At 38.9% G+C, this 22,284-nt stretch overlaps 1 protein-coding gene across 2 annotated transcripts in view; it reads left to right on the top strand.

Annotated features, from left to right (window-relative positions):
- The window catches only part of SEPTIN11 (septin 11), a 126,658-nt gene that overhangs the window by 65,132 nt on the left and 39,242 nt on the right, over positions 1–22,284 (top strand). For both annotated transcript variants that reach the window (XM_072623886.1, XM_072623885.1), the window contains exons 2-3: positions 10,851–10,965; positions 21,279–21,474. In XM_072623886.1, the coding sequence (XP_072479987.1) occupies positions 10,851–10,965; positions 21,279–21,474 (311 nt within the window). The remainder of the gene's footprint in view (positions 1–10,850; positions 10,966–21,278; positions 21,475–22,284) is intronic.

Here is a 22,284-nt window from a genome sequence, read left to right as displayed (position 1 = left end):
CTCCTCACAAGGCATCTGGAGCTAATTAAAACCTCTCCCAAATGCAGCTAAATGTGAATAGGTACTTGGGTACCATTCAGAAGTCTTCAGGCAGCCTTTAGTTTGGGAACATGTTAGTCCTAGACATTGGAGAACCGTGATGGGAGAATGAGAATATGGCGCTCGATTTGTCATACTTTCTCATTTCCCCCATTTCTTTTCCATGTTTTTACAATCGAAATAGGATTTTATATAATCAATTAATAGATTTGAGACAAAGCATAGGAAGGGAAAAGATAATTCAAGAAACATTTATTAAGCTTCTACTGTGTACAGATGTTCTAGGAGATATTAATATGAAGTCATCTCTGGTCCTGGACTTTAAGAAGCTGGCAAATCTAGTGTCGATAATAAAAATAATAATAAAACAAGACTAATAATAATGGTTTCATATGGTGCTTTATGTTTTGTAAAGTGCTTTACAAATATATGATTTTATCCTCACAGGGAGGTAGGTGTTATTATTATCTCTAATTTACAAATGAGGAAACCGAGGCATTGAGAGGTTAGGTGACTTGCCCAGGGTCATACAAGTGAGTGTCAGAGACCAGATTTGAACTTAGATCCTCCTGACTCCAGGTCCAATGATAAAGTATCAACATATAAGCAACTATGATAATTCAAGTTAAGAAACAAGTGTCAGAGAGAATCCATGCAGCATACTATGAGAAGTTCAAGGAGGGAAAGAGCACTTGAAGCTATAGAGAGTGGGTGGGTATCAGAGAAGGCTTCAGAGGGATGAAGTGTGAATTAAACCTTGAAAGAAAGGTGGCTCAGTCGGTGGAAATGCTGTGGGAGGGAGTACTTTGGAGGGATGGCATAGGCCATGAGCTCCTTGTTAAGTCTGTCCATTCTTGAAGAGGACCATGACATCAAGAGGATGACATGACTTGCAGTTGACTTTGATTTGACTGAGGGAGGGCTGTGCAAGGTCACCAACCTCACCTTCTTCTCCTGAGCCATCTGGATCCAGTGGCCTGCCACTGGTAAAGGTGGGATGAAATAAATAGACTTTGTAAAGAGGGGAAATGAGAATGCTGCTGGAAACAGAGGTTGGAGGCAGATAATAGAAGCCCCAGAATACTGGCTAACGTATGAGCTCTGACTCAGGCAGTGGAAATCTTCAGACATGTTGGAGGAGAGATCTGGCATTAAGAAATTTGTCCATACAGATACATATGATCACACACACACACACACACACACACACACACACACATATACCCCATCTTTCCATTCCTGATACTTTCTTTTCCTTTCCACTCCACATGGCCAAGAATAACTGAAGATAGCATAAAAAATGGAAGTAGAGACGTTAGGAACTTGATTGGGGGGTGAGGGTGGAGGTATTAATTCAATATTAAATAAATTTAATTTTTCCAGTTGGACATCAGTTGTAATATCCTACAGGCAAAGTTGGAAAAAATATAACTAGTGATCAGATCTGAAGTGGGAGTTGGAAATATATCAATATGAGACATCTGCATAGAGGTGAATTGGGGTAGTTGACATCATTAAGAGAGAAGAATATCAAAAAGAGAACAGAAGGGAGTGAGCCTTGGAGGACACCCATGTTTAGATAGGAGGAGGAAGAGAAGTTAATGGGGGAAACAGAAAAGGAAGATAGATAGAAGAACCATACGAAATGTTAGGGTGGAAAGACTCTGAATGATATGGGGGGAAGGGAGCATTGTCATCTTTAAATAAAGCTTCATTTAAGAGTTATCATTTTAATGCTTTGGAGTGTTTCTTAATCATCCCTTTTCTCAAAAGGGAAAGTTCTTCCCTGAAAAAAAAATACTGAAGTCTGAGGTCACAAAACATATGTTTCTACTGTACACTGAAATTTGTGACCTGTTCTCAGGATTAGTAGAAAAGTACTATAAATTCCTACTCGTTTGGGGAAATTTGAGAAAGGAATAATCAATTATACCTATACCTTGGTTCTCTCTCTTCCTTCCTAGGGTGCCCAGTTTATTTTCAATAGTGATTTTCCATGTTCTACTTGACAATTAAAGAAGTAGTATTTTGCCAATATCTTGTTAAACCATTTTCACAAAAAATATCAGAAATAGTAAAAGTGAGTTAAAAATGCAGGACCATCATCAGATTGTCAAGATGATTAAAAAAAAAGGAAAATTACAATTATTGAAGGCATAGTAGGAGTCCAGGAATTCTGTTATACTGATAGTGAAGCTGTGAATTAGTCTAAAGCATGGGGAACCTGTGGCCTTAAGACTGTAGGTTCTCCCACCCCTGGTCTAACACCTCGGGAAAGCAATTTGGAAATATTCCTCAAAAGTCATTAAACTGTGCCTACAGTGAAAGAAGAACAACTCTGTTCTCTGTATTAGCCAAAGTCAGTCAGTAAGCATTTACTAAGTGCCTACTACATATCAGACTGCTAAACACTAGAGCTACGAAAAAGATAAAAGTCTGCTCTCAAAGAACTCACAATCTGATGGGGTAGACCACATGCAAATAATTATGTACAAAGGACATAACAGGTTAAAATGGAAATCAGGAACAGAGGGAAAGCACCAGAATGAAGATGGATCAGGAAAGGCTTCTAATAGAAGGTGGGATTTTAGCTGCTTCTCAAAAGTACCCTACATTTTCTCTTGCTGTCCCCCATGCCTAAAATACTTGTCCTCCTCAACTCTGCCCACTAACTTCTCTTTCTATTAAGTCCCAACCAAAACCTGTCATTTACAGGAAGCCTTTCCCTACTCTTTTTAATTCTATGCCTTCCTTCTGTTAATTATTTCCCATTTTTCCTGAATATTACCTGCTTTGCATATATTTGTTCCATTGAAGATATGATACTGATTTTGTTTGCTTATTGCTTGATTTTTTTTCTGTTTTGAATGCTTGCAGTATTTTTTATTTGACTCAGAAGCTCTGAGTTTTGGCAATTTGGGGATATTTTTAACTTGGAATTTCATTCAGGATATAGCTGGTGGGTTTTGCCTATTTTTATTTTGTTTTCTTGCTCTGGACAGCTTTATGGTTTCTTGAACTATAGTATCTAGTATTTTGTTTAGCCATGGTTTTCAGGAAGTCTAATGATTCTAAATTAGGTTTCCTTTTACCTGTTTTTAAGGGTGATAGTTTCTGATAGGTACCTTACATTTCTTCTATAATTTTATTTTGTTCTATTGTTTTTTGTTGTCTCATGGACTCATTGAGTTCTTTTTGCTGCATTCTCATTTTCAGAGACTTGATTACTTCTGGCTTCTAAGCTATTTTCCTTCCAGTTCTTTCCTCTAGAGATCTCATTTCACTTATTATTTCATTTTTTTAATGATTTGCTTTGTTTCTTCTAATATGCCTTTCTAGGTCATGCAGCCATTTATTTTCAATGTCCTGTTTATAGACCTTTGCTGTAGCTGCCATCTTCCTCTAGGTATGATGCTGGGTTGTCACTTGGCTCATACTTTTCATATTATTTGTTGTTTTCCACTCAGCATTTGTTTTTTGTTGGATCATAAAAGTATAGATTTAGAGGAAAACCAAATTGTTGATATCAAAAAATATGAAGGAGAACTCTCAACACATGAAGAAATAAGAGAAATTTTTAGAACCTTTTGCTAAATTATATGCCAACAAAAATGAAAGACTGAATAAAATAGATGTGAATAGGATGAACTCATTTTACATATAAGAAAACAGGCCCAGAGAGATTGACACTTGCCCAGGGTTGTACGAGTAGTGCCAAAGTTCAGATTTGAATGAGGTTCTCTGACTACAGAGTCCACTAGAACTACAAAAGTAAGTGGTAATTCCTTCCAAATTTTCAAATTACTGTTGAATTTTCTCCTTCTATTAGGTTAAGGCAAAATTTGATACTTTTGTATACAATATTCTATACTATTAAAAAAAAAAACAAGACTGCTGAATATAGAGTGAATGCAGGTATTGAGTAAACTTACTTTCTATAACTATTTTCTACTGTCTTTTTTGCATGTAGTTGTCTTTCTAAAAGATAGCTTTATTGCAAACCTCAAGAGATTCTCAATAATAAAACAAATCCTGGTGTTTTAGTAATGCTTTTCCCCAAAGGAGCTAAGAGGTTACTTGGTGATATGTGTGGAGGAAAAAGTACTGGCTCTAGAAAGAGGACCTGGGTTTGAGCCCTGGATCCATCTCTTATTATCTGCATGACCTTAGACAAATTATTTTAATCTCTCTAGGCCTCAGTTTCCTCATTTGTAAAAGAGAAGATGAGATGTCCTCTGAGGTCCCTCCCAACTCCAGGTCTGTGATTTTATGAACTTGCTGGAGAGTTTAGATGTGTAGGTGATAGGTGAAAAATAGGAGCAACAAAGAATTGTTGAGCACCCCTCCGAGTCATAGGGTTGAAGCTAAGAATAAAACAGAGAAAGATTTCTCTGCTTAATCTCTTCTATTAGGTCATGTAGTCTCTACTACATACTGGAGCATTTCCATGAATTGACTCTCTTTCCTTCCTGATGAGAACCTACCATCTACATTGAAGTCTCTCTCCTCCTTCAAGATGGTACCAACTCCTCCATGAGGGATTATTTCTTAGTGAAGTGATCTTTCCTAGCCTTAGTTTTCTCATATCACTTTATCCACATCCCTTGTTTTGCACTTTTGGGGGCCACTTTTAGTTTTAATGAGATGTTTGGGTTTTTTTCACATCACACAATTAAACAGCTCATCCTTTATTAGAGGTCTCTTGTAACAAAGTAAAACTAATACATTTACAAATTGCTCCCCCTTTGTCTCTGGTAACAAAGTAAAACTAATACATGTAGCGACTGCTTTTGTTAGAGGACTGTAACAATGTAAATGTAAACTAGTTAAGTTTTTAAAAAGTTAACAATGTAACAGTATAAAGTGGTTAAGTTTTTAAAATTAAGTTTAAAAATGTAACAATATAAAATAGTTAGGTAATACTAATAACACTGTGACCTTATTGGAAATTTTATGCAACATTTTATCTCTGTAGCCCTCCCACACACACCTTTTTTTTTTTGGTACTGTAGTTAATTGTATACATGTCTTTCCCATTATTGAACTGTAAGCTCCTTGAACACTGGTCTTGTCTTAATATATTTGTCTCTTTCCCAATGCTTTTCATGTACTAGGAGTTTAATGAATTATCAAGTGAATAACGTCTTCAGGCATCAGACCAGTTGAATAGAGGTGAGCCCAACTAACCGTTAAAGTTGCACTACTACTATTTTTTGAGCATAGTAGTATTTTCCCCCTACTGGAATTTAAATTCCTTTTAGGGCAAGGTCTGGGTTTTTATTTATCTCTTTATTTTTGTCTTTGTATTATCTCCCACACACAGGCCAGTACCTTGTACCTAGACAGAGCTCAGTTGATTTTTACTGTGTTAAATTGTGTTGTTCTCAATTTTTCTGAACTTGAATTTATGGAGTTAAATTGAGTTGGATCATTCCATCTACCATCTCTTCTGTATTGTGTGTAAGCATGGTCCTGAATAAAGAGCAAAATGTTCTCCAAAAAGGAAGGAACAATCCTTTCTCTTCTATGTCAACTTAGCATCCCCTGATATCAAATGGTAGAATCAGGCTGCATACCCTGGAACTCTACCATAAGCAACTCGTGCTTTTATTCAGGTTTGGACCTTTATCACATCCTGCAGTGTTGCAATAATTTCCTAATTGGTGCTTCTACTTCCAGTCTCTTCTTTCTAAGCAAGCTCCAAAACAGTTTTCCGAAAGCAAAGTTTCACCTTGTCACCGCCCTCCCTTAAAATGTTCTATGCTTTCCTTTGTGCAACTAGGATGAAATATAGAGTCCTTGGCTAGACATGGGAAATTCAAGGCCCTCCATAATGTGGCTCCACCTAATTTCACACACATACCCATACACCCATACTCTTGGTAGGAGATGTGTTTGGGAGATGGGAGGGTTAATGTCCTGAGAGGATACAGAATCATAGGATTGCAGAGTTGAGAAGACCCTCTGTGACCCTCCAGTCTAACTCATATCCAAAATGGATCCCTATACAATGTGCCTCCAACCATGGTCATCTGGCCTCCTTCCGAACACCTCAAGCATGGAACATTCAGTATCTAGGGCAGCCCATTCCACCTCTTCATAGGTAGAATATGGATGGTTGGGAAATGTCTCCTGTTATCAAACTCATTTCTTCTCTTTGTCACTTCTACCCATTGCCTCTAGTTCTGTCCTCTGGTACCAAACAGAACAAGTCATCTCTTCTCCATGATGGTCACTCTTTGTCTCCACAAGGACAGGTTATGTGTCCTCCTGGAGTCTTCTCTTCTTGAGATTAGATACCTCCAACTTCTTAGCCAATCCCAACATGTGATTTAGCAAGGAGAGGTGATATCAGTATAAATAATATAACACTTGATTTTCCATAAACTCGGTAGAGTAGTTTAAAACAAAATGCTGTCTGAGGTCTGAAGGGAAAAGTTATTCCTGGAGAAAGACATGGCATTTAGTTGGATTTCAAAAGATGGTCAGGAATTTTTAAAGCAAAGAGAAGGATACGCCTAGACAGAAGCACAGAATTACAAAGCTAAATCTAGAAGGAACCTTTAAAATAATTTCATCCAACTCCCTAATTTTACAAATGAGGAATCTAAGCTCAAGAGCAGTTAAATAATTTGTTCAAGGTAGCACAGCAGATTTGTGAGAGAGCAGGGTATGTGTGTGTGTGTGTGTGTGTGTGTGTGTGTGTGTGTGTGTGTGTGTGTGTGTGTCTATCTGTCTGTCTGTCTCTATGTCTCTTTCTCTGTATCTGGGTGTGTCTCTCTGTCTCTCCTCTTTGTCTCTTTCTCTGACTCTGTCTCTGTCTCTGTTTCTCTCCCTCTCCTTCTCCCTCTCCCCAAAGCCTTTTGCCTTCAAAATCCCGTGCTTTGTCTATTATGACAGGGTTAGTAATTTCATGTCTTTGGTGAATCCGCTGTGATGATGCCAGGATCACCCCATCTCCATCTTGCTCGTGTTTCTCCAAGGGAATATTGGGACTTGTATGGCCTCACTGTTGCCTTCCCCCCTGCCTTTGAATGATAGCATTCTTGCCTGAGTCTATGCTAGCTTTGCTAGAGTCTATACACATAGATATGTAAAGTAACAGACTATTTCTTTGCTGAAGTCTATACATAAAGAATGTAAGCAAAATACTCAAATAATGGGCTGTTTGTTAATGAATAAATAAGAGCCCAAGTATCCAGAAAGAAAACTGGATTAAGAGCATAGTAAGATTGGAGGTAGAAAGTGATGCTGGAAGAACAGGCTGGCTTCAGTTAGGTAAACAGAGGCACCTGATCAGAAGACTCTCAATAAAAGAACAGAAGCAAGACGGTCCAGCTCTAGCACCTGTAATTATCTATATATTTACTATTTGGCATATAGCCTCATCATCTGTTAATAGTCTAGTTCGGGGCTGAGGCCACATGTAGCCTTCTAAGTCCTCGAGTGTGGCCTTTCAACTGAGTCCAAGTTTTACAGAACAAATCCTTTTATTAAGGGAATTTGTTCTGTGAAGTTTGGATTCAGTCAAAGGGCTGTGCTTGAGGACCTAGAAGACCATACGCAGCTTCCAGGCCACAGATTCCCCACCCCTGATCTAGTTTCTGTTGCACTCAAGACTTGCCCAGAGAAAGTGCTGTGTCCACAATGGCTCTTTAAGAGAAACCATTTATGTGCTAAGGGAGAAAGCTGCTTCAACCTAAGGATGGTGTCACTAGGAGAAGGAGCCTTGAACCCTAGAGGCAGAGGCAGCAAATGACAGAAGCTGGCTTTGTTAGAAGCATGGAGGAAGTAACCTCCCTTCTTCCTTCTCACAGTGAAATAAATGAAAGGATACTGGACCCACCCTTGTCCCAGCCTTCTCCACCCCCGCCCAGGCTCATAACCCTAGCATTTTTTAAATTATATAATTTTTTTTAAAAGGCCAAAGGCTAGTAGCTATTCCTTTGTTAAAATTTCAAGCCCAAATCGTTGTGTAGCCCTTCATTTTGTCTGTGGTTTTCAATGGGTTTAAAAATACTTAGCGGGAGTGTGGGCGGGTTCTCTTATTTTGGAAACAGCATGGATATGAAATACTGAGCATCAGCTTCGGAGATGGGAATTTGTGCAACATTATAATGACTAACTCTTCTTGTCTCTCCTCCCTGCCCCCCAAAACAGGTGGATTGGGGCTATCTAAAAATATAATAGTTCAGAATCTGGAGTAACGAACCCCCTTTCCTCTTGGGAATTGCAAAGGGGGTTGGTGAAAAAGTAGGAGAGGAGGAGGGGATATACTGATGGCACATCTTCCCTGCCTAGTTTGATTTTATCTGGGAATACATTTTCAAGTCCATGATGTGGTAGAAATAATGATTTGCATGATTGCTTATTCAGGACTGATGTAAAAACAGCTACTGTCTAGCTCTGATGGATGGAGCAATGGATCTGGCTCAAACCCTCTGCCCCGTATCTTGGACAGCAAGCTAAATAGTCTAAAATTACCTGATCCGTAGAGGCACTGGGGGTACCTAAGGAAGGAGAGGTAGGGGACATCAGAAATAGATGGAGAGGAAGTCAACTGTTTGGGGACTTTGATAGCAGCATTCTCCCAGGGTGTGCCTATAAGGCCAGATTTGATGCCAATTTAGTCCAGTGAAAATTGCCCTACTTTTGTATCTCCTATTGACTTTTGGCAGGCTTTGATGTTTTCTGTCCCATTGACCCTGAGTCTGCAAAGAGGAAGGGCACCAGGAGGACTCTTGCTGCCCACGTGTTTTCATACGATGTGTTCTTTTTCAGGTTATTCATAGAATCATGGAATTTTTTCGAGATCATCGTTCATAAAAAGGGCCTATTGCAATCTCTCCCTGGTAGAGCTGCATATGTCACTCGTACTTATCTGTTATCCATGTACAAGCAGACGAATAAAGTCGACTGTCTTTGTATAAGAGGATAACCATAAGCATTTAATCGATGGGTTTCCCCCCAGTTTTTTAAAAAGTGATCAAAACTAGACAGCTCTCAGCTTTGCTCTTCTATCCAAACTTCAGACTTCCAAAGACAAAGGCAGTGTGATACACTGCCAGGGGAAAGTAATAGGACTAGCTCTTTGGGGGCCGGGGCTGATGAAAAATGACAGAAAGTCAAACCTATTGCAAATGGTTGGTCAGTCAGTCAGTCAACATTTATTGAGCACCTACTGTGTGTCAAGTGCTGTGCTAAATGCTGGCAGTAATACTGATAACTATCATGGGCATTGGACTTTGTAGCTGAAAATGTATACCTCAGAGACCTCCAGAAGTGGCAAACCATCACAAACTCTGGATAGATCTTAAAGTGGTACGATTCATGTTACCCTCATTAAACAGTATTTCTTTGTACCCAATATGTACTGATTATTGTGCTGTGGGGAAAAGAATAAAATCAGATTATTATATTTATCTATGACTACATGTTCTTGTAGAATATAAACACCTTGAGATCAGACTTCTCATGTCTTTGTATTCCGTTCTTAGCTCAGTGTCTTACCTTTTTTTGGGAGGAAGGAGGGGCAGGAGTGGGGCCAGGCCTGTGATTTCCTTGATATAAGCACCTCTATAAAGAACTCCTTTTCCCTATCCAGATAAAAACTTTGGTACCATTTCTAGCCTTGGGGAGTTGTTTAGAGAATTGAACAATCGCTCAAAGTCATCCCACCAAGACCTGAACTCATTTCTTCCCCATCGTTTAGCCACTGTACTGCACACCCTGCCTCCCCATCCTGCATGGAATAGATGCTTTAGTAAAAGTTCATTGACAGTTTTCTTGCAGTACTGTGTTAGGACTTGAAAGAGAGCTGGGGTACCCACAACAGCAGCTGCTTTGGTCACATAGCTGGGGGATACAATGGAGGAGCACTGGACCTGGAGTCAAGCAGACCAGAGTTCAAATCTCAGACACTTGGTAGCTGTGTGACCTTGGGGCAAATCAGTTAGTCTCAAATTCCTCATCTCTAAAATGGGGAAAATAATAATATCTACCTCCCAAGGTGATTGTGAGGATAAAATGAGATTATTAAGTAGTTTGCAAACTTTAAAGTGCTGTAGAAATGCTAGTCATTATTATTGATAAAAAAAATTGTTAATATTAGCCACCTACATACCCCTATGCCTGCATACCAGTGGAATTTTTTTTTTAGAGATTCCTGGAGTTAAAAAGTTTGGAGGCCACTGCTTTTAAGAACAGGGCTGCGGCAAATCTCTGATGCGAGTAAATGGTCATGAGCAAGGCTGTGTGGAGTTGGCATCAATCAGATCGTCTGTGCAGCTGTTCATGCTGCTTCAGTGGGTGTTTGGAATCTCCACAATTAGAAGGGCCAGTAGCTATCAATCAGTTCTGACAGGGAGTGAATTTCTTCTTTAGAAAAAACACATCTGTGTTTTTTTGAACATGAGGATAGAACTGGTTCCAGGGATGGGAATGATCATCCCAGACCCAGCAAGGAAGGTGGAGGTTTGGATTGTTCATGGAGGGAAATTGTCATTGATACGGATCATTATAATATTGTTCTAAGATTCCATAAAATTCAAAGAACAACTTTTTTTTTGAAAATTCTACACTCCTCAAACACTACTTCATTGCATTTTTCCAGTTTATAAGGCAGTTCTTTGCTTCCTACTTTTCTGGAGGGTTATTGACTCTTTGTCTACAACATAACACCAGGGATTTCTTTCTTTTTTCTTTTCTATTTTTTTCCATGAACTGAAAAGAGAAGGCTATGGAAAGAATTACCTTCTTTTCTTTATACATGTACATCGACATTTATTGTACATTTCCTTTTTGTATTTCAGAATGAAGACCTTCGAAACTTATCTCTCTCTGGCCATGTTGGATTTGACAGTCTTCCTGACCAGTTGGTCAACAAGTCCACATCCCAAGGGTTCTGCTTTAACATCCTCTGTGTTGGTAAGTGATGCCATCTATTGAGTGATGAGTAGGGTCTTCATTAAAATCCTTCTCCTGTGTTTCATCAGCTTCTTGGAGGGGTGGGATACAAGCCATGTATGGCAAGTCTTAACGAGCTGGAAAAGCATAGAGCATGCCTCTATATATCCTCTGTTGTCTAAGAACCAGCCTCATTACATTTGCAGACTTGGTCACCAGAAGGTTGGTAATCAAGTGATCTTTTTTTTCTAATGATAGTAACTCATAGAAATAGTCCATTAAAGAACTTATATGTTCTGCATCTAATGAGGGAGTTAGGTAGGACCAAATTTCCAAAGTTTTAACTATCAAGGAAATGAGCTTCTAAAATCTAAATTTCAATGTTTCTTCATTAGTAGAAACTCATATCTTCTTTGCAAATTAGGGCTTTACTGTTGTTTTATGTATGAAGAATTGGATGAGAGAAAGTATGATGAGAGATATGACCAAAATAGCCAACGAACATACTTCCTCCTCCCTCTATGGAGCCTTTCTGTGGTTCAGCTTGATGGTAGCTAGGTCAATGGTCCTATGGCACTCTCCAGCCTTCTCTGTCTTACTGTAACTATTCAATACAGAAGAAGGCCCAGTTCTTCATTGGCACAACTATGGTGCTACGTGTTGAGTGTAGGTCAAGGTCAAGGGCTCTTCAGTTTCCTCTTCCCAACTCTACCCCCAACCCATTAAAGCTCATGCCAAGAGAGTTAGGCCTTCAAATGAACTATGTCCTGGCGAAAGGCCTGAGGCCAGAGGGCAGGAAAAATAGTCAGCCAACGACCAGGAGAGAGTTGCGTTGCGAAAAAGTGTTGCCGGCTGACATTCCTCACAAGCTGCAATGACATTGACTCCTTGGTTGTTATCATGCTTAAGACAAGCAGTGTCTATTTTAGGGTGATTTTTTTTCATCTTATAGGTTTGGATTACAACCATTTCTTTGACTTCCCCATTTACTGACAAGGCCAGTGAAACAAGGCAACATACATTTATTACTCAGCCCTTCCCATGTAGTGAGCCAGGCCCCATGCCAAGCACTGGGTATATAAAGATAATCAAAAAGATTGTGGCTGCCCTCTAGGAGCTTACCATTCAAAATGAGGAGACAGTGCAAAAAAGGGAAGGAAGGAAGGGGATGGCAGGTCATAGTGGGAAAGTCCAGAGAGAAAGGAATACAGTCAGAACAGGAATGAAGTATTACTGCTCAGGCCTGAAGAAGGAGGCCCCAGAAGGACAATGTGCATAGTGGAGGAATGTCCCAGGGTAAGAAGGCAGTTAACTCATGGTGGTGAAGTCAGCAGAGTCAGAAGCAAAGCCAAGAATTTTTATATTGATTCATTTTTAAACCTCAGGTTTTAAATGGATGTTGACTGGTAGGACTTAGGGGAGTTAGGTTATAGTTATTGGGTTTAAGAATTTGAAATATTCTTAGAGGATTGTAGGTCACTCTTTTATAACAGAATTTCTATATAACAAAGGGCTTGAGTTTAAAACGAGGTGTCCTAAAACTTTGGTACAGACAGGCCTGTTGGATGGCAAACGATGTTAACTGGTAGGACTTATGGGAGTTAGATTATAGAACTGATAGCTGTTGGGTTTAAGCATTTGAAATATTCTTAGAAGATTATAGGTAGGTCATTCCTTTATGACAGAAGACATTAAAACCAGACATCCTGAAACTTTGGTACAGGCAGGCCTGTACAGAGAGGCAGAGCAAATAATCCTCAAGGCTGTACCCATAACATAAACTCAGTTGATTTCAGAACACCAAAAGCCATTGTCCTGAGTTGTAAGAGGAGTGGGTTTCTCTTGACTAATCCTAACATAAATATTTACGTCAGGTAATGGAGGAGGCCAGACCTCCCTCAGGCCAATCTGAGAAGCTCCATGTCCATTTAAATCAGTGAAAGGAAATTTACTTAGGCATGGTATGAAAATGATATTCAGCAAAGATCTAGTATTGATTCAGCTGGGCACAGCTTCCTGGCTTCAGAATCTGCCTTTATGAGGCACTCATCTCAAGAATGATTTCTAATTCCTTGCCCTCTGATTCCTTGTGTACTGATTTTTGTCCTAAGGTCACAACAAGATATATTTGGTTCAATTAAGTCTTTTTTTCAAAAATTTTTATTCTGAAATTAAGCACCTAAAAAAGTGTATTTCCATGCTGTTCCAACAGAACACAACAAAGGATTCTATATGAAATCATGAACCTCTATTTCATACTATTCTTTTAAAGTATGTAGTAAATTTTCCACATTACTTTCAAAACCATCCAGTTTGTTTGAACTTGCTTATGTGCCTTTAAAAAATGTCACTAGCCATTGCTGTCCTCCAACCTAACCCAAGGAAAAAAAAAGAGTTTTTGAAAATAAAACATCTGCCTTTATCAGAATTTCTAAAATTGTTTTCATATTTTAACCATAAAACATTTCAGTTTTCTCTGTGGGGTTAGGAAAAGATGTGGAGAAATGGGACATTGGAAAAGGGAAGAGAGGGCTTCATTGAGTTGAAGTCTACTTAGTCAGAAAACCATGTGGGTTTGTGTAACTGGCAAATTTCAGACTTTCCACGTAGCAAGTTTTATTAGTTTAGGTTCCTCCAAATACCATCTGTGTTTTAGTAGAGTCATAGGTGAGTTATTTGGACGTCAGATAATTAATAATATGGTAGATGGGCTCATTTTCCCTCTTAGAATCCAAAGGCCCCTGGGAAAGAACCAGGTTCTTTCCAGTGTGACTTTTCTAGCGTAGTTCCTCTTAGGATAAGAAGTGGGAAGTGCGGGTCCTGTTGTCCAACTGTTCTCCTGTACTTCCATTTACTAGTGTCCCAAAGTTGAATCAGCCATGTTTACATTGGATAAATAATAAACACTTGACAAACTAGCAAAGATTTAGAAATTCCTTGTTTAAATTGTTAACTATAACGGGGAAGGGAAGGGAATAAACGTTTATGTAACTTCATACGTGCCAAGCTCTGTGCTAGGCACTTTTACAAATATTACTTCACTTGGTCCTTACTACATCTCTGTGGATAGATGCTATTATTAGCTCCATTTTAAAACAGTTGAGTAAATTGAGGCAAATAGAGGTTAAGTGACTTGCCCAGGGTCATAACAGCACTCCATCTACTGCCCCGCCACCAGCTGCCAATATATATACTATACCTAGTACATATATGTTACACTTATACAATTGTAACTACAAAATACTGAGCAATTATTTTCAGAATTCTATGAAATGCTCTTTTTATTATGTGTATTTATTTGAAATAGAATTTACACCTTTGAAGACTTCTTGATTAGGTAGAAAATTTTTTGAGGTCCAAAAATGAACCTTGTTAGGGTATGGAGAGAACTTTCCTTGAAAAAATGTCTGAAAAGTTAGATTGTTTTTATAAAAACTGCTCTTCTATACTGATAACAAATCATAATTGTGATAGCATGTCTAATTTAGTGATGTAGATGATGGAAATGGAGTGCAAATAGTTTAGAAATTTAGAGGAAAACTGAACCCAACTGGTTTTTCCTACCCACTGATGTATTTATGTCTCACAATCAATGCCCAGATTGTTAATTGTTCCCCATTTATGTTTTAATGCAAATGGCTATGCTTCTGTGTTCTCCACAAAAATTTTCAAAAATGTTATCTTTTCTTTTAAAAATTTTATATTCTTTGACTCAAATATTTTCAACATGGGTCACTGACTTAAAAAGTGATTACCCTCATGAAATGAGAGGATGAATTCAGTCCTTAGCCTTCTTAGACAAAGATGAAGGTAATTGGGTTAAGTCAGTTATGTTAGGCAGATTTGGTGACACAATGGAGTTGACATCATTGCTGATTTGTTTCTACTTCTCTCCAGCTATGTGTCTGGGGTGACATAAGTCAGGGAGAAGGGAAGACTATAGGTTTGTAGCAGCAGTTGCTGCTACCATTGTCTTTGGGGGAAGAAAGCACAATGGAAGAGATGATGGGTTGATTGTGTAGCAAAAGTTGAGGGGCAACTGACATATAGCCCACGTGCACTATAGGGATCCTAGTGATTTCAGTAGAACTGGAGATCCCCGGCATGTTGTTTCTCCTCTGTTATCTTCCCTGGAGAGCATATGGGGACACATGGACAAAGATCACATAGATGTGGCTGGGTTGTGGTCATGTGATATGAATCACTGGAAGGAATAGCCAGATCCATTGGCATAAGAGCCTAGGATTGCATCTGTCTGAATAGATTCTTCTTGTGAGTTGATGTGTTCTAAACAAATTTTATTGGCAAATGATGTCAACCATCTGATTAGAAATAGATCTGCTTGCTTCCATTTCATTTTAGGTTATTTAAACTGGAAAACAATAAGTAGTACGGGCATCATAATCATTTGGTAGATTTTTTCACTGAGTGAAGTCTTTCTTAATTAAACCAATCTGATACCATTTTGCCATAAATTTTGCCATCCTCTTAAAATAATGATACAACTTATTCATTCCCACTCGCATTTCCTGAAGAGCTACACTGACATGTGTTTGCTTCAAAAGAACAGTCTGTTTAGGCAGTTTTCAGGGTTCATTTTATTATTAACATGCTTAGGATTTTTGTTTCCTAATTGAACTGCCCATCAGTGTCCTTGTTCTTGTAGAAGAGAAAAGAGCCTCCAGAAATCTCTGGGATACTTTTTAAGGATTTCTTCATTTTCTTCATGTATTGCATGTATTTGGTTCTTTGAGTTGAAGCAAGACACTACACGACCATTTACTAGGCTTTGCCAATAGGTGGCATTGGGTTAGGGATCAGACCTGGGATTTCACTGGTATAAGACAGGGAACTTGCACGTGAGGAAATTCCTTATTTTAATTTAAGTTGGCACTTTCTTTGCAGCTTGTAGTTCTGAAACTGTGCCTAGAGTCTCAAGAAGTTAAGTAAAAAGAGCCAGGCTGTGTCAGAGATAGGCACCAAGGCTAGCTCTCTCTCCATGAAGGCCATCTATACCACCTTGCTTGCTCATAGGTGATTCTTAAGAAATTCCTGTTACATTAGATTGTATTCAGTTGCTCAGTCAATGAGGCAAAGGTTGGAAGTTCAAGCTTCTCCCACACAGATCGGATGACTCAACAGGGAAGCTGAGCAAGGCAAGGCAACATACATGTGTCATGCACTCATTGTGTGTCCTGGATTGTGCTGAGCGCTGAGAAATAGGCATCAGTCCTCCTTCATTGCTGTATTCAGCAGCCTAGGTACCAGAACACAGGGCCTGGAGTTTGGAGTTCAAATCCAGTCTTAGATACTTCCCGTGTGACCCTGGACAAGCCAACCTGCCTCAGTTTCCTCATGTATAAAATTGGCATGATAATATTTCTCAAGATTGTTGTGAGGAAATAAAATAACATCTGTAAAGCATTTCAGAAGCCTTGAAGTGCTCCATACATTCTAGCTATTATGTTATTATTACCAGCAGCAGTAACAATAAACTTATGCAGATCCACCCTATTGGTTGTCAGGAGATCAGGCAAAAGGGAGAGGGGGAGAATAACTCCAAAGTGTTTACTCGATGGATGGTAAAGTCCATTTTCCATTTGTCGTTTATCTTTGTACTCCCATCATGTAAAACAAGGGTAGGCAAACTCTGTCCTACTGGGGAAAGCAGGCTGCGGCTAGCCCTTGAGCTAAGAATGATGTTCATTTGCTTTAAAAATCTATGGATTCATTTATTTTAACATTCTTTTCTTTTTAAATTGAGTTCAAAATTCTCTCTCTCCCTCTGCTTCCCTATCCACTAAGAAGCAAAATGATATCTCTTATATATGTGAAAGCATGCTAGACATTTCCATATTAGCCATATTGCAAAAAAAAAAAATCCACTTGAATTCTCACTCAGAACCCATCAGTTCTGTTTCTGGGGGTGGATAGCATTTTAGTCCTTTTGCATTGCTTAGAACATTGTCTTGATCAGAGCAGTCTTTCACCACTGATCATCATGATTACATGCTAATATTGTGCACAATGATCTCCCTCCCAGTTCTCCTCACTTCACTTTGGATCAGTTCATATAGGTCTTCCCAAATTTTTTTCTGAAACCAGTCCCCTCATATTTCTTATAGCACTATATAGCATATATACTCATCATAATCGTGTACAACAACTTGTCCAGCCATTCCCCAATTGATGAGCATCCTCTCAATTTTCAATTCTTTGACATCACAAAAAGGGATGCTATAAATATATTTTTTTTCTTATAGGTCCCTTTTTTTCTCATCTCTTTGGGGTATAGACTTAGTGGCATTTCTGAGTCAAAGGATATAGCCCTTTGGGCATAATTTCAAACTGTTCTCCAGAATGGTTGGACCAGTTCACAATTCTACCAACAGTTCATTAGTGGACCTATCTATTTTCCCTCATCCCCTCCAACATTTGTCATTTCTGATAGGTGTGAGGCAGTACCTCAGAGCAATAGTGATTTAGAACATTTTTTTCATATGATTAAAGATAGATTAGATTTTCTTCTTTTGAAACTGACCTGTTCATATCCCTTGACCATTTATCAATTGGGGAATGCACCTTATTTTTATGAATTTGACCCAGGTTCTTATAATTTGAGAAATGAGGCCTTTGTCAGAAAAACTTACTGTAAAAATTTTTTCTTTTTTTCATTGTCTACAATACCTTTTAGCAAAATGTGGTTTCCTTGATTATCTCTTTTAATTATTTTTAATTAGGTCTAATTTTGCTTTTGCTTTGTCTGAGATTGATTGTTACCCCCTGCCGTTTTTTACTTAAAGTAAAGCCTAACAGATTCTGTACCAGTCCTTTATTTTAACTCTGTGTGTACTTTGCAGTTTCAAGTGTATCTGTTGTAAACAATGTATTGTTGGATTCTGACTTCTAAGGCATTCTGCCTTCTTCTTCCATTTTATGGGTGAGCTCATCCCATTCACATTCACAGTTATGGTAGCTATTTCCCTTTGTCCCATTTTGTTCTATTAATCCTTCTCTTTTTATCCTGACCCTCCTCAAGAGCCTGTTTTGCTTCTGACCATTGTTGCCTTTAATCTCCCCTCAATCCAACTTCCCTTTTATCTTCTCCCTTTTATTATCTCCTCCACCCATATCTCTTAACCCTTTCTCTTCCTATTTCCTTTTGGGTAAGATAGATAGGTTTCTGTAGCCCACCTTCTTTGAACCAATTCCAGAGTGAGCTTCAAGCATTACCTGCCACTCCCCCACCATTTATCCCCTCCACTATAAAAGCTCTTCCTTACATGCCTCTTTTATGTGAGAAATTTTTCCCTATCCTACCTCTCTCTTCCCCCTTCTCCTCGTGCACCTCTCTTTTTGGGGGGATAAGAGAGGCAATCATCCAACATAACTGACTTACACTTATACCCTCTGCCTATGTGGACAAACTGTCTTAATAATGAGAATGTTCTTAGGAGTTACATGTATTATCTGCCCATATAGGAATGTGAATAGTTTAACTTTATTGAGTCTCTTATGATTACTCCTCTATATTTATCTTTTTTTATGCTTCTCTTGAGTCTCATATTTAAATGTCAAATTTTGTATTCAGCTCTGGTCTTTTCATCAGGAATGCTTGAAAGTTCTCCATTTCATTAAATATCCATTTTTCCCCCTGGGAGATTATATTCATTTTTACTGGGTTGGTGATTCTTGGTTGTAATAGTAGCTCTTTTGCCTTGTAGGAAATCATATTTCAAGTCCTACATTCCTTTAATGTGGAAGCTGCTAAATCTTGTGTGATCCTGTGACTCCATGATATTTGAATTGTTTCTTTCTGACTGCATGCAGTATTTTTGCCTTGACCTTGAGAGTTCTGAAATTTGACTATAACATTCCTGGGCGTTTGCATTTTGGAATCTGTCTTAAAGAAGTGATTGGTGGATTCTTTCAATTTCTATTTTACTCTCTGGACCTAAGATATTAGGCAGTTTCCCTTTCTAGTTTCTTGAAATGTTATGTCTGATCTCTTTTTTTGATCATGACTTTCAGGTAGTCCAATAATTCTTAAACTAAAATGATTTCTCCTTGATCTATTTTCCATGTCAGTTATTTTTCAAATATATTTCACATTTTCTTTTTTTTCTTCATTCTTTTGCCTTTGTTTTATTGAGGGGTTTTTTAACGTCTTGTAGAGTTCTTAGATTCCACTTCTGATTTTCAATTCTCAATTCTGATTTTTAAGGAATTATTTTCTTTAGTGAATTTTTGTACCTCATTGTCCATTTGGCCAATTCTGCTTGTTAAGAGTTCTCTTCAGTGAATTTTTGAGTATCTTCTTTCCATTAGGCCAATTAAAGCTGTTATTTTCTTCAGTATTTTTTTGTGCTTCTTTTACCAAGCTGTTAATTCTCTTTTCCTACTTTTCTTGGCATCATTCTCATTTCTTTTCCCAGTTTTTCCTCTATCATTCTTTGTTGTTAGTCATTTTGTTAGTCATTTTCTTCTTTTTGATTTTTTTGTGACCCCTTTTGGGGTTTTCTTGGCAAAGATACTGGAGTGATTTGCCATTTCCTTCTCCAGCTCATTTTACAGATGAGGAAACTGAGGCAAACAGGGGGAAGTGACTTGCCTAGGGTCACACAGCTACCACAGTGTCTGAGGTTGGATTTCAACTTAAATCTTCTTGACTCTACACCCAGCACTGTCTACATTGCACCACCTACCTGCTCTTATCTCTCTTAAATTCTTCTAGGAATTCTTATTGGACTTGGGTCCAATTGGTATTTTTCTTTGAAGTTTGCTGTTTTCAAATTATTGTCTTCTTTCTGGTTTTATGTCTTAATTTTCCCTGCCACTGTAGTAGCCTTTTATAGTCAAGTTCTTTTTTTTTTGTTTGCTCATTTTTCCAGCTTATTTTTTTACTTTGAACTTTATGTTAAAGTTGGGTTCTGCTCACCTGGGACTGGGGAGGCACTGTTCCAAGTTTCAAGCATTTTCTGTGCTGCTATTTTCAGAGCTAGTTCTAGGGGTCTGCAAGTTTTTGGTGCTTCCAAGGTGGTGTGACCCAAGGAGAGGTATGGTCACTTGGTCAGCTCTGTGGTCTTTACCCAAGAAGGTCCTTGCTTCCCTGCAGCCACAAGTATTAACACTCTTCTTGGGCCTATAACTCTAACCAGGGCCCCTGTTCTCCTGCAGTTGCCTTGATAGTGCTTCTTTCAGCCCCAGAACTGCGACCCATAATTGTGTGTGGGCAATAGAGTTACCAATGGCACCAACTTCATTCAGTGCCAGCAAATAATCTCTTCTAATCTCTTTCTGGTCATTTATATGGCTCTCCCCCAGTGCTCCCACTCCCCACTATCTCTGGGCTAAGAGCTCCCGAAGCTGCTGCTGTCGCTGTCACTGCTATCGTGGCTGCCTCTAAGGCCCATGGCTGAAGCTATTACTGTGCTAGGGGCAGGCCCCTACCCCACTGTCACAGACCCCTTCTATGAACCTCCTAAGTGGTCTTAGGCTGGAAAAATGTCTCACTCTGACCTTTTGTTAGCTCTGCTGCTCCAGAATTTGATTTGAGAAGTTATTTTAAAGTTGTTTGGAGGGAAGTGTTTGGAGAATTTATCTGGGTTACTGCCTGTACTCTGCTATCTTGGCTCCACCCCCAGTTTTTAAAGTTTTATTATATTTTAAAATGTGAAAGCCATTCTCAGTTCATTGGACTGTACAAATGGTACAAGGGGACCTCTGGTGTAGGACAGTGATTTCTTTACGAAATACTTTTAAAACCTGCTTTTTTAAATTGAATTGATCTTCACCTTTAAAGAACTGCACACATTTTGTAGTTTTGAAAAATGTCATTCCACTGTACAACACTAGATGTGTCAGAAAATAGGTATTTAAATATAATATAATGACCCATGTACTTCTTTAAAAGTGACAGAAACAGGGTATTTGCATGACAGGGCATGGAGGAGGGAGGTGAAGTTTGGAGTCAGAAGAAATGGAGGTCAGTGTGGCTCTGACATTTAACCTGCCCGAGCTTGAATTTCCTTATCCATAAAATGGAGGGTTTACCCTTAGTCTGCTAAGCCCCTCCTTCCAGCTCTAAATACTGGGGTCCTATCATCTTGATTGTGGTAAAGAGTTGTAAAGTGCACACATACTGTCCAAAGACCATCTTACAAGTACTTGGTGTTCCTCCAGAGCTAAAGAGTCATCTTTACTGTTTAACACCCTGAAGTCAGTCACCCATCTGGAAGTAACACGGGCTCTGAGGAAGAACCTAATAGATTAGGGTAAATGTAAAGTTAATAAGGTATTTGAGGGGCCTGATTCCATTTTGTTTGTGTGTGCAGGTGAGACCGGCATTGGTAAGTCAACACTGATGGATACTTTATTCAACACCAAGTTTGAAAGTGACCCAGCTACTCACAATGAGCCAGGAGTCCGGTTAAAAGCCAGGAGTTATGAGCTTCAGGAGAGCAATGTACGTCTAAAACTGACCATTGTTGATACTGTAGGATTTGGAGACCAGATAAACAAAGATGACAGGTAAATGTCTGAATCTTTTTGGATTGATCTAGGGTTTCTGGAGGGCTGTGGGTGGGATGGTCTGACGGCTTAGTCTCAGATTCTAGACTCTGGCTATGGTACTTGGGCCGCGAAGAGAGTTTATAAGCCATGGTGTGGTTACCCTGTGTGATTGTCTTCCCTCAAGAGTAATGCCTAACTATATTCTGAGATCCTTACCTCCGTTGTGAGGGCACCTAAGCAGAATGGCAGCATTGGCTTGATTCTACAGAAATCCTACAGATCAGAAAAGCACCTGGAAGAAATCTCAGTATAACAGGTAGTGTACTGAACAGCGAGTCAGGTGTCCTGGATACTAGTCTTTCTACCACTCAGTAGCAAATGCCCAGTGATTTGTTCAAGTCTCTTCATCTTTTCTTAGCTATAAAATTGGGTTTTGAACCACATTATCTCTAAGCTTTTTCACAAGCTTTCATAGTATGAAAGAGAGTGCCCCAGGAGAGTTGTAACTGAACAGACTGGCTTCCAAATGCCAGCACCATTGACATGCAACACCTGGCATTTCCACTGTGAGGATAGTTTCATAACCGACCTCTTGAATGCATTGTCTACTGTTCTGGATCCACGTGTGTGGCATAAGACGTTGGTTGGCCCTCTTGGTTTATTATATTGCTTTTTTGTCTCTTGATCTCTTCTCCTTATTCTTTTTAGTGGGGATCGCAGTCTGGGTCCATGGTGAAACTAAAAAATGAGTAGTGAAACCTAACCTCAGGACTGTACATGTTGAATTGGGCTTTACCTTTTCAATATTTAAAAAAAAAAAGTTTGTGA

This window comes from Notamacropus eugenii, chromosome 7, assembly GCF_028372415.1.
Source record: "Notamacropus eugenii isolate mMacEug1 chromosome 7, mMacEug1.pri_v2, whole genome shotgun sequence".
Lineage (NCBI taxonomy): Eukaryota > Metazoa > Chordata > Mammalia > Diprotodontia > Macropodidae > Notamacropus > Notamacropus eugenii.
Note: the sequence above shows the minus strand (reverse complement) of the source record. Positions and strands in the feature narration are given on the sequence as shown.